The 12863-nt window shown below is 49.2% G+C and overlaps 1 protein-coding gene across 1 annotated transcript; it reads left to right on the top strand.

Moving 5' to 3' along the window:
- The first annotated feature begins 563 nt into the window (after window positions 1-563).
- TRARG1 (trafficking regulator of GLUT4 (SLC2A4) 1) lies at window positions 564-12514 on the top strand. Its single transcript, XM_038759870.1, has 3 exons — window positions 564-1127; window positions 10661-10793; window positions 12455-12514. Exons 1-3 carry the CDS (start codon window positions 705-707, stop codon window positions 12472-12474), a joined length of 576 nt encoding a protein of 191 aa, XP_038615798.1. The 5' UTR covers window positions 564-704; the 3' UTR covers window positions 12475-12514.
- The last annotated feature ends 349 nt before the right edge of the window (window positions 12515-12863 follow it).

Here is a 12863-nt window from a genome sequence, read left to right as displayed (position 1 = left end):
TTTCCCAACCTACAGGGGTAAACGTCCTTTCTGACAGTTTGTTTCTCTATCATGCGTCCGGAGGCGATGCTATTGCAGGAATGAAATGGGAGAAATAAAGAGCAGGATGACTCCAGCTCCCAATGGGGCAGCGGCAGAACACAAACTCTGCTCGTGGCTACTCCTTTGGGAAAAGGTGAATTGAAAGGAAAAAAACATGGAGTGGGGAGGCGAGAAGAGAGAGAGGGAGCTGTGTTTTTTCTACATAGATACATCCACCCCCACACAAATCTATTTCACTCCCTTCCTCCAAAGAGGGAGACACCAGCGTGAGAGCCCAACGCTGCCAAAGTCAGAGAGCTTCCCCCGCCTGCCTGTGATGTCAGTGCAGAGAAAGCAAAGTTGGCTTAAGACTTGGTTTGCCCTGCCTGGACTATTCCACTCAGCAGCGTTCAGCTGGGCTACAGCTTTGAGACATTAGCTTCAAGCAAGCCCAGAAAGAAGAGAGAGAAGCAACGTCGGCTCTCTCGAACTGGAAAGGGATGCCTTTTTGAGGCAGTTCTCTGTGCCCGGCTCTTTCAAAGCTTGGCTTGCGCAGTCAGCCCCTCTTGGCCTCTTACTGATCTGAGTGAGGATTTCCCTACTGATTTTCTGCACCCAGAATGGAGATCTAGCACTGCCCCGGTTTTCTATCTATCCAACCCACGAATACTTCCTTCATAATCATGGAGAGCAAGGACACGATGGCGATCGGCACCGACACCAACTTTAGAATTACTTTGGGAGAGTCGAGCTCGCCCTTGCCTCCCGAATCACAGGAGACAGAGAAACTACTGTTCACGAGCGAGAGCAAAGATGACAAGGGGATGAAGTCCTCCAAGTCCTTCTCGATCAACCTGGGGAGTGAAAAGTCCATGGAACTAGAGCAGAATGGTCACAGCCTGCCTTACAAGTCAGTGTCTGCAGGGCATCTGGAAACTGTCTCTCATTCTCCCTCCAGGCTCAGCCTGGGGCGAGCATCCTCCATCGCCACCACCTCTAATGCCCAGGAACAGGAGAGGCCCGCAGATTACCTCATCTGGGCCATCTTGTCCTGCTTCTGCCCCGTCTGGCCAGTGAACATTGTGGCCCTGATCTTTTCCATCATGGTAAGTGTTGACCCAACCCTCAGACTTCCCCCTCCCCTGCTTCCCTTCTCTCCCGACCCTTGCTTTCATTCCAAGCTGAGGGCTGCAGGGGGGAAGCTAAGAGAGCCATTTAACGAATGTGGCAAGATTGGACTCTCTTTTACCCGGAGCATAAAGAGAACGATGCTGTTTGTTCCCTCACCCAGCAGCTGTGACTAGTAGTGTCTGGACCATCTGCCCAGGTGGGCTCCGAGGTAGCTGGGGGAAGGGAACTGCTCTTTTTTTGTTAATTGTTGTCCGCGACTGATATTGTCTGGGCTTGCTCCTACATCCAGGCCACAATTTGATTTAAATCACGGTGAGGTGGTGGGGCTGGGGGATTGGGGGGGTGGCGAGCACATCGATCAGGTGAGCGATGGAGCTGAGCTGCTGCAGAAATGGCTCTGGCTGCCACCAATCAAGCTGGTCCCCAGCTTAGTCGAGTCTACCTTTAACTGGGGTGGGAACTCCAGCGCTAGGCAGAGGACTGAGGCACTTCCCATCACGTTGTTTTTCCAGAGGTTTGAGATTAAGGTGAAAGAGGAGAGTTTTGAATGTGTACCACCATAGTGAGTGGCTGGGTGGGTAAAGCTTGCCAACTGAGAGCCACTCCTTCCCACCCCAACCCTCAATTCCAGGTGTGCCCAGGAAAACCTCCCCAAAGTTACCCCTGGTTACCAGGACTAAGGGAGTCACAAGTAGTGGCTGAAACCTCTAGATGTACTTTAAACCAGGCTGGGCAAAGAACTAGAAAACACCTAATCAGGAGCAATTTGCAAAATGTCCCAAGGGGTGGCAGGAGATGCCCAGTGGGTTTTCTCCAACTCTACAATCTTGGATTCTATGGAGAAGTGTATCGATAGCAGCTCTTCAGGCAAAGATCAAGTTGCTTTTTCTTTCCTTTCTCCTTGAGATTTGACCCAAAGCAGCTGGTCTTTATCTCACTTCCCTGGCATTAGGAACTAAATCCGGGATCCGGGGACCTGGATGAACTGTTCTGAATGGAAGATGTATCTACAAGCCACCTCACTCCAGTGGGTGTCCACTGATGTCTGGGATGAGAGCTCCCAGAAAAAAATAAATATTTATCGAGTCCCCTAAAGCAAGCCTTGAGCTAAGGCGGAAAATGCAGAAGCTGGGCAGGAGGAGGAAGAGGCTTCCGGGACTGAATGCCTTTTGACTTCTCATGCTTTCAAGGAGCTTTCTGTCAAGTTTCAGGTGAAACACTCAGAAGTGAGAGCCGGAGCTGAGTGTGCTTTCAATGGGGAAAGGAAAGCACACATATTCTGGAAGCCGGTTGACTCCCTTTGTCCCCTAAGAGCTGTCCATGGTAGGTTATGCACAGCTCATGTAAGACAAGGCTCTTAGGCAGCGAGTCGGATGCTTTGTTGTAGAAATCGTCTCCCCCCCCCCCCCGCCCCCGGATTGAAGTTCCTTTTTCAGGTAGGGGACGGGGAGTGGGGGAAGGACAGGGATGGAGGGTTGGAGTCAGGATAAAATTCCCAACAATAAGAATCGTTCCTCAGTCTGACTCAGGGTCATGAGGAAGAGGAGTGGGGAGGAGCTTCTGAGTTTTTTTCTCACCAGGGTGTGACAGACAGCGGCAGCGGCAGGGTCAGAGAGCTGCATGCAGCTTTTCGGCAGCAGGTATGAGCAGACAAGATCCAGCTCTTTATCCAGGGAAAGGGGTTCTTCCCCATGACCACCCTGTCCCAAACACACAGATTCCTCCCGTGCTTCATTAACATTAACGTCTTTCCATAACGAACAGATTTCAATGCTTGATGTCCCCAGACCTTTCACTCGTGTTTATCAAAAGCCAAACCTTCAGATGCACCTGAGCCAACTCAAATCTGAATGGAGCTTTTACATCTTTTCCCTGATTAATCTCTCATGTCCCCACCCTACAGTCAACAAATGGCTATTTTAGCACTTCTGCACCACCTGATCACTTGGGGACCCCCACAAACCTATGGCACTTATGTACACTTATGTATTTCAGTAATTCATCCTAGTATTTCCTCTATTTGGAATTGATTTTAGTGTTTGTCTCCACTGCTAGATTGTAAGCTCCTTGAAGGCAGTGATCATGAATACTAATTTTATTGAACTCCCCCAAGTAAACAATTAATCAATGATATTTGTTGAGCACTTACTATCTGCAGAGCACTGTACTAAACACTTGGGAGAATACAACAGAATCAGCAGACACATTTCCTGCCTGTAACGAGCACTTAGTGCTCTGTGTGCAATAAGTGCTCCATAAATACTATTGATTAGTGGATTGATTTGGGCTGAGAAAGGCCCTTCAGCACCTCATCCCCCAATGACAGCAGCCATGGATACTGGAACCAGACAGGCACCTCCCAAACTGGCCCAGTCCCTGGTGACAGCGAGGCTTGGGACCAATGCAACTTGTAAAGAACACTTACATTCATTTTGGGGAGAAAACAGTTAAAGAAATTTAGGACTAGGGCAAGGGGAGGTGGAGAGAAGCGCCTGAGGACAGTTTAACTGTTCCACCAACACCAACTTGCCTCCCTTCTCACTGCTCCTATGCCTCTCAGTGGGGACACACCTATTTCCTGATCGGCTCTTGCCCCCTAGAAAACACTGATGTGTATCCCAGGGAACAGGGAAAAGCCCTGAGGAGGCAGGGGAGTCTCTCTGGGGAGAGGAGATGGGACTGGGAAACTGAGGAACCTCCAGGGGCTTGCCATTCCTCCTAGTTTTCTTTTGGGTCCCAGGTGGGTCGAAGTAGTCTAGAAGGTTAGGAGGGCAGTGGGTCCCCGAGGTGTAGGCCAGGTACAGGAAATTTCCACCTCTACATCTGTGCTGTAGTAACATTGGTCCAGGGGTCCAGGTCAGTGTGAGCCCACCTGGTCTTCCCACACCCATGGAATGAAGACCCAGGTCCCACCATCACCCTGGGGAGGAGGACCCTGGGGCCACTCTAGCTCTAATTGACTTTGTCCAGCTCTGACCCACAAAGAGACCCCTGCTCATTTGGGGGCCACTGAGTTTGGGTCAGCACACACTGGGGGCTCTCAGCTAACAAGGCTGGAGCAGGGGGTATTATTAAGGGGAAGTGAGACTGCTTCTGGGCCTATGGTACATGTGACAGCAGCAAGAAGCAAAGAGCCCTGCAGAAGCCTGGTCTGGATCCATTCCAGGTGGGAATAAAACTGGAATCTGGGTTGTGCTTTGTTGGCATCACTCCCGGATTATAGGCATTACCTAGCTGCCCAGAGGGTCTCCCAGGGGAAGGGAAGGGAGAGGCAGGGGAAGCTCTCGGGTTTTGAGGTTTCAATGAATTTGATAGACCAGAGCAGCCCCCTCCCCTTTGCCAGAGGAAAGGCTGTTGAACATGGGGTGGGGGCAAACCTAATCTCCCCCCCCCACCACCACACCCTAGACATGGAGACTGTGAGCCCACTGTTGGGTATGGACCGTCTCAATATGTTGCCAACTTGTACTTCCCAAGCGCTTAGAACAGTGCTCTGCACACAGTAAGTGCTCAATAAATACGACTGAATGAATGAATGGAGAATCTCATAAGTTCCATGGAGAGGGGTACTACCAGCAACTGCCTAACCCCCAGCCTTCAGGCACAATTGTATTAAAACTATACCAAAGAGATAATTCTTTATCCTAATGAAGGTTGCCTGATAAGGAGACTCTACAACCTGTTCATCCACCTATTTCAGTATTTAATTCCAGAAGAATTTTCCTAGACTCTAACCCAAATCCCTCCTACCACTCGGATACCAAATAAAAGTGGAACAGGTCACACAGCCAGCAGTAATGATTTTCCAAGTTTTTCTCCCTCCAGCTCTCAGGTGACAAAACCCTCCAAGTCTGGTTTTAATTCTTTGCCCTACACAGATGGAGGAGGGATTTACTTTGGATGGAGTCCAGAGGGTATCACGGGAAGATGAGTTGACCAATCTGGTCCACAGATAAGAACAGAGGGATGGGCTGGGTTAGGATGGGCTCAGACATCACTTCTCCCTTTCAGTTAAGAGCACCCCAATTAGCTAGCAAGAGGAGCTCAGCTTTGCCACCCCTTGAGATCCACTCTTTCCCAGGCCATGGACAAAGCATTAGTTGGGACCCAGGCCAGTTTCACAGCTGAGGGAAGGGAGGCAATCCCACCAATGCACGGAGAAAAGTATTCAGGAACACATGTCCCTCCATCAACAACTTGGGAAGGGAAGAGAGGACTTTGTTGTGCCTCCTCCTCTGGCCAGCCGGCAGCAACCACTGAGTGGGCAAAGTGTGTGGGAAAGTATCTTTGGTCTGAGCAGGCACAAGACACGGGGGTGGGGATGGAATCGGGGAGTGGGGAGGAACTTCTCAAACATGGATCACTGAACCGATCCTCCCTCAAGAAGGGTATTTTCATCTGATGCCAATCCTGGCTGATGGCAACTCCCACCCAGTAATGCTCAGGGCAATTTGGAACCTCATTTTTCTAAGCCCACCTTATTGGTGCAGGGACACTGTGATGGCAGGCTGCTTTCTTCTAATTAGTTACTGGGCTTATTCCCTCCTTCTAATTGGCTGCTGTACCTGGAGAAATGCAGGCAACTCCGTCCACACCTGGGAAGGAAAGAAGAAAAATGTTTTGTGTTGCAGCTGGTCTCATAAATCACCATCCCCAAACACCACTCCCTTCCCAAGAGACTACATCACTTGCAGAAGGCCATTTGTCAAAACCCCGGGATTCTGTTTTCCCCTCATCCAATCCCACTGGAATGAATTATTTCCGGAGCAAGCACTCAGGCTCTGGTGAGCCTCCCAAAAGTCCCCATTATGCTTAAGTTGAGGAGCTGTTTCTCAGCTGCTCGACCTGGTTTGCGATAAGTCTCCAGCAGCTGTCAGTGCTCCCATTCTGGAGAGGGGATCTGACGTGTACAAATGGTCCTGAGGGCGGGACCTCTGTGAGGAGGCCAAGGTTGGGGCAGACTCCTTCATTCTTTGGAAATGGAGTGCAGGAGTTGAGAGCAAGGGAAAAGAGAATCTGTGGAGTGCTTAGCCCCAGGGAACCAAACTCCTAATTCCTCGATTTAAAGTGATGCCACTGTCCACTTGGTATCCAAACATCTGCCTCTGGGGCCTTTCCTGACCTCCTCCTCCTCTTCTTTCCAGGGTCACCCTCCATAAGAGAAGCCCCGCCCCAATGTCATTTGCCTTTCACACACTGTTAAGGTTTAGCCATCAAAGGGAGGGCGGTCCAGCAGTTGGGCTGCCATGACAACTCCTTAAATTCTCAGGTATCTGCTTCCTGTTGAACATTCTCCCACTTCCAATCAATTCACTGTATTGATTGAACACGTATAGTGTGCAGAGCACTGTACTGAGCACTTGGAAGTGTTCAAAAGAATAGACATGATCCCCATCTTCAAGAAAACTAAATCTAGCAGTTACCTTACTCCCAGGCACCTAACCAGAGCTATGAGATGCTTTAAAAAAGGTAGTGGGTTGGTAAATGTTTTTGCTCTTATTTGAAGGACTGGAGAGGAACAGTAATGAGGAACTGATAAGAGATCAAATCGGGTAATTTTCAAGGTTTACCAGGAAATGACATTCATCAGGGCAGATGGCAAGTGTTCAAATTTTCCCTCTAGACTGTAAGTTTGCTGTGTGCAGGGAATGGGTCTACCAACTCTGTTGTATCATGATCATGCTCTCCCAAGTGCTAAGTGCAGTGCCCTGCACACAGTAAGTGCTCAATAAATACCATCCATTGATTGATACATTAGTTAATAAGTTTAGGATATTTTTGAAATGAACCAGTTTCTGTTAAGAAAGCAGCAATTGACTTGTTTCAAATTCTGGACTCTGTAACACAGATGTAGGAGTGAACTCTGCCCCCAACATGTTCCCAAATGGGCACTAGTCCAAATACCCGCAATGGCATCCACACATAAATATGCACATAAACTGAACATTTCCATGAAAAATGAGTTCTCCCTTGTGGATTGCCTCCCCAAGGAAATAAAAGCTTGCTTAAGACTGACTGGGCTGGATTGGCCCCCAGAGTGAGTTTATTGGGCACCCCCTAGTTGGGAAGGGTGTTCTTCAAACTGAGGGAACTTTTGGGGGGTTTCTTCAAGGGTAGCAGGAGTGATCTCTTCAGCTAGTTCTTCCCCAGCCCTCCAACTCCCACACCCCTGGAGTCCAGGAGACTAAGGAACAAATCAAGTTCTTTTTTTTTTCCAAAGTCAATTTGGGACTAGGTGCCACTGAAGGGAGAAAGGAGACAGAGCACTAAGTGACACTAACGTGCCCCTAATAATTACTTTTATTAGCAATTACCCTTATTAGAAACATGCCAGTGTTCATTCACAGCAGAAGCAAATGACTGTCAATTAAAATTAAGTGGGACTGTTACTGTTGAATTACCTGCTTAGCACTGAGGGTCTGAGTGCACCTAATTATATTGGGCTGATGCCCTGATGAGCAGATGATTTGGAACACCTTGTGAGGGTAAAGTTCTTACCCAGATGGAATAACCAATGTGTGCCAGGCTCGACATCCTTTAGAGTCAGCCTCTTTGGCTTCTCCCCCTGCCAACAGTCTTCACCCTTCCCCATCCCCCGGTTTTCCCATCTAGGGACTAATCCCAACTCCACCACCTGTATGCTGAGTGACCTTGGGCAAGTCACTTCACTTGTCTGTGCCCCATTGCCTCATCTCTAAAATGCGGATTGAGACTGTGAGCTCCACGTGGGACAGGGGCTGTATCCAACCCGATTTGCTTGTATAATAATGTTGGTATAATAATAATAATAATAATAATAATGGCATTTATTAAGAGCTTACTATGTGCAGAGCACTGTTCTAAGCGCTGGAGAGATTACAAGATGATAAGGTTGTCCCACGGGGGGGCTCACAGTCTTCATCCCCATTTTACAGATGAGGGAACTGAGGCCCAGAGAAGTTGAGTGACTTGCCCAAAGTCACACAGCTAACTGGCGGAGCCGGGATTTGAACTCATGACCTCTGACTCCAAAGCCCGTGCTCTTTCCCACTGAGCCACGCTGCTTCTCTGGTATTTGTTAAGTGCTACGTATCAAACACTGTTCTAAACGCTGGGGAAAATACAAGGTAATCAGGTTGTCCCACGTGGGGCTCACCATCTTCATCCCCATTTTACAGATGAGGTAACTGAGGCACAGAGAAGTGAAGTGACTTGCCCAAGGTCACACAGCTGACAAGTGATGGAGCTGGGATTATCTACCCCAATGCTTGGGTACAGTGTCTGGTACATAGGAAGTGTTTAGCAAATACTATTATTATTATCAGAGTTGCCATTTGGGATAACTGGTTCTGAGGGGGCGAGTTCACAAAAAGCCAGCAGTTCCACGGGGGTCATGAAGACAAGTCCCTGGAGTGGGAGACACCAGACACTCCCAGTGAGGCCTTTGGTCCCACTCTGGATCGGGTTAAATAAATCCAGGCCACTGGACTAGCTAGCTCCTTCCTGAACCCTCAGAGTCCTCACAAGAAAATGGCTTTCTAAAGAGGCTTCTGACAATGGGGCCCACAAGAAAAACTTCCCGCTTCCAAAGGGGGCTTATCAGGGCAATTTCTGTAAATGGACTGGAGGGGAGAATGGGTGGACAGTGAGGTGGCCATTGTCCCTGGTTCCCCAAACTGGGACATGGCACTTCAAAAGGAGGTTTGAAGGAATCAGGGGAAGGGACTGACTTCTGGAAATTGTTCACGAGCACACTGGCTTCAGGCTTAATCTCCTGAAAACTGCCCCATATTCCAAAGCCTGTGCAGTGAAATAAAAAGCTTGGCAGGCTGTGGGGCAATCTCAGAAAGCTCAGTTGCAAAGCAAACTAGTTCAGAAGTGTACAGGTCAGATTCCTGACTGCTGCTCCTCACACCCACCCCACTTCTGTAATCAGATTTCTCCATGGTGCTGTTGCCTTTGCCTCCAGTAAATCTCTCCCGCACACCTGCCTGAGCAGTTGGAGGGCAGAATATGACCTCAGACCCCAAAGCTCTGCAGTGTGTGACTTGTGAATTTTAATACAGAAACAAATGTCAGCAACAGAAATGAGAAGCATCCACAGGGGACAAATCAATCCTAGCTGGAGAAATGGCCAGTGGCCCTGGCATCTGGGTTTGATTTATAAATCAATGGAGTCCCAGATAGAATCCAGGAAAAATTCCCTCTCTTTCTCTCTCTCCTCTGTCACCTTCAGGTTGCTACTTGGAAGCCCCCAAGGGATTTCCTTTCCCTTTCTTAAGGTATCTCAGAATTTCTCAAAGAGATTCTATATGGCCACAATTCTCTCTCCCGCGTACCAATCTGAGAAACTAGAGTTCACTTCAGCAGTGGGGACAAAGCAACTGGAAACCAGTGCTAAGTAGAGTGGAGGGACTGTGCAGCCCATCCTCTGCCAGCCCAGAGGTCCTCCTGTGGCACGTCACTAAGATCACAGCAACTGTGTTCAGCATGAGAGACCCAGGGATTCTGGAGGAGAGAATCCAGAGTCTGGAGGAAAGATAATCACTTCCCATTAAACTTCCATATTGCTTTGTATCACCTGATTGGCTTCCTTGTGAATAGTAGTGATCCAGGGACAGTGTTGAGGGGAGAAACTCACCACCAGGTCTGTTCTTTAACTCTAGAGAGAGGGGCTCTTCTCCCAGACCTGTGCTTTAAGCCTAGGTCACAGAGGGAGAAGGGAAACTCTCCCCAGGGAGTCTCCAGCTCCTTAATCATTGATTATTTATCCAGCACCGGCCAGAGCAGGTACAACTGGACTTGGCATTCCAGGGAGAGACCCCAAGGGGCTGCTGGAAAGGGCTGGCTGCTGGAGAATATCTCTTAGGGAATCCCATGTGTCAGGACAGGGACATAAACCTGTTTTTTAAACTGCCGGTACTCTTGGGGTCCCTGCAGATTCTTTTGCATAAATTGCTTGCCACAGTCCCAAGGCCTCCTAATGCCAAAAAATGAAATACATAATTGGTGTGCTCTATCTCTTTCTTTCTATCCTCATATCTGACAGAAAATTTCTCCCTCACGCCACTTTCAAAGCCTCCAAGGCGGATTTCCTCCAAGAGGCCTTCCCTGATTAAGCCCACTTTCCTTTTCTCCCTTCTGCGTTGCCCTGACTCGCTCCCATTTTTCATTCTCCCTCCCAAACCGACATAACTTATGTACTTATCTGTAATTTATTTATTTATATTAATGTCTGTCACCCCCTCTAGACTGGAAGCTTGTTATGGGCAGGGAATGTGTCTTTATATTGTTCTCTCCCAAGTGCTTAATACAGTGCTCTGCATACAGTAAGTGCTCAATAAAGATGATTGACTGACTGACTGACTTTCTCCTCTATTGAGCTGCCCCAGTGTAACAGGTCTCAACGTTACGGCTTGACTCCTGAGTCATTAGAAACCAGGCCACCAAAGCCTCCAAGATCTGAACAAGGACCATTAGCCGCCCCCTCACCCAATCTCTTCTCTGTTTTTGTTTGTTTGCTTTCCAGGCGAGGAACAGCAGAGAACAGGGAGACATGGACGGGGCCCGGAGGCTGGGCCGTCTGGCGAGATTACTCAGCGTTGTCTCCATCATCCTGGGAATCCTCTTTATTGTGATCTACTGTTCTGTCAACTTTGCAGGTAAGGTTCCCCTAGCCAGGCAGTACTAGCTTCCTCTCACGGTGGCTGCTGTCTTGGTAGAATGGAAAAGAGTCACTGTGGATGGCAATTGGGAGGATATGTCTGCATTCCCAAATAACCGTTACAGAACTCCAGAGATTGGGGGAGACAAAAACACTGGTTCAACTAAAGGGCTTTCTTGCCTGCCTGGGAAACCCTGGAGATCCTAAGAGTAAGAACTCAGTCCATAAACACCACCTCTAGAATGGGCTGGCTTTTCAGGGATTGTCTTTGTCCTGGAAAGTCCCAGAATGACGGATCACCAGGGTCAGATAGTGGTATGGTATTCATGGGCATAACAACATACTTTGAGGTTAGTAGCCTATTCGAAGGGGCTCAATTCTTTCCACCGCTTTGTGCCAGGAAGGAAGTTAAGAACATATCCTCCCAGGCGTGGAGGAGAGGGAAGCCTCTAACCACACCCCTGGCTCCAGGCTTTTCCCCTTGAGTACAGCTCAGAGTTGGAAAGGCTCCCCACTCTCCTAGAGCTGAGAACCTCCTTCTCCAGATGAGGACCAGTAGACAGCAGAGTTGTAGGGAAAAGGTAGGAATAGGGGGCTGAAGGATGGGACTTTTTCCTCAGGGGCCCAACTGGGGCTTTCTTCCTATGGGCTCATCCTGTTTCCTTAGCTGCCATCAGCATAACGAAGAATGCCTGTTCTTGCCCAAACACTGGCCTTATCCTGCAGGCTGTGCCATGTTTCTTTTGGGCTGTCTACAGGCAATGTGAGCCCCCATCTAAAGCCGTTTTGCTCCTGTGGTGAGAGGTAGTAGGGGTGAGAGAGGGACAGTATCTCTCCTCTTCACCTGGAAGTCCCCAGAAGCCTGGCCAGTGGCAATGTCCGAAATCAGGGATGGATCAGGGTGGCCAGTCCCAGGCTTTGGCTGCCTAGTCTTCCTCTCAGCCATCTTCAAGGTAACGGTGAGGTGGAGAGGGATGTAGGATGCGCAAGTTTGTTTTTTGCTTTTTTTCATGATATTTGTTAAGTGTTTACTGTGTGCCAAGCACTGTACTAAGCACTGGGGTAGATATAAGTTAATCAGATTGGACACAGTCTATATCCCACAGAAGGCTCCTATTTTTAATCCCCATTTTATAGATGAAGAAACTGGGCACAGAGCAGTGAAGTGACTAGCCCAAGGTCACACAGCAGACAAGTGACGGAGTCGGAATTAGAACCTAGGTCCTTCTGACTCTCAGACGCTTGCTCTATCCACTAGGCCATGCTGCTTCTCTAAGGAAGCTCAGCCACTTCCTCTCGGAGTGGCTCCCTGTGGCTCCAAGCCAGCCGGGAACACACCCAGTGACCCCTCCATGCTGCTGTTCTTGGGGTCACCATTCCAGGAGGCTACAACTTTCCACCTGGGCCCAGCCCAAAGCCTGGTAGGAGCCACAGGAGTGGGGTTCGGGAGATAGGTCGGATTAAACCAGCCCTTGAGCCATAGTTTGCCTTCCGCTGCACCATCGGCCTGCAGGAAGGTAAGAAATCAGGGAACTAAAGGTTCTCCAATTACAGAGCTGTCCCTCCCACTTAGAGACTGGGAAAAAGCCAGCCAGCCCTGGAAGCGAATTTAATTTCTCCAGTCCAGCCTTATGACTTGACTCTCTTCTTCACTTCCAGTCGTGAAAGGGAAGAATTAGCCTGAGAGCCCAGCTGGCAGAGGATGGTGCCGCTCAGTCTCCATTTTGTTTTGACCCGGCTGCAAGAAGATCCAATTTAGATGGGGCCTCCCCCCCGCCCCCCCGCCGACCCGGCCGCGTCTTTTCAGAAATACATTCCCAGGGAGCGCATGCATTACTCCCCAAGCTCTCGGGAAATGATTTTGAACCTGAAAACCATCGAAAATCCCCAGAGCAGAGGCTGGGAAAGGGGCTCGCATTCCAGGGAGGGGAACTGGAGAAAAAGCCACCCAGGGAACCTAGACCTGGTGGAGAAGACAGTACTGGGGGAGGAGAGAAGGGAGAACAAAGCTATTTAAAAAAACCAAAAAACTGGAGAAATCATTCAGAAGTGAATCACCGGGGAGTTT

Source organism: Tachyglossus aculeatus, chromosome 17 (assembly GCF_015852505.1).
Source record: "Tachyglossus aculeatus isolate mTacAcu1 chromosome 17, mTacAcu1.pri, whole genome shotgun sequence".
Lineage (NCBI taxonomy): Eukaryota > Metazoa > Chordata > Mammalia > Monotremata > Tachyglossidae > Tachyglossus > Tachyglossus aculeatus.
Note: the sequence above shows the minus strand (reverse complement) of the source record. Positions and strands in the feature narration are given on the sequence as shown.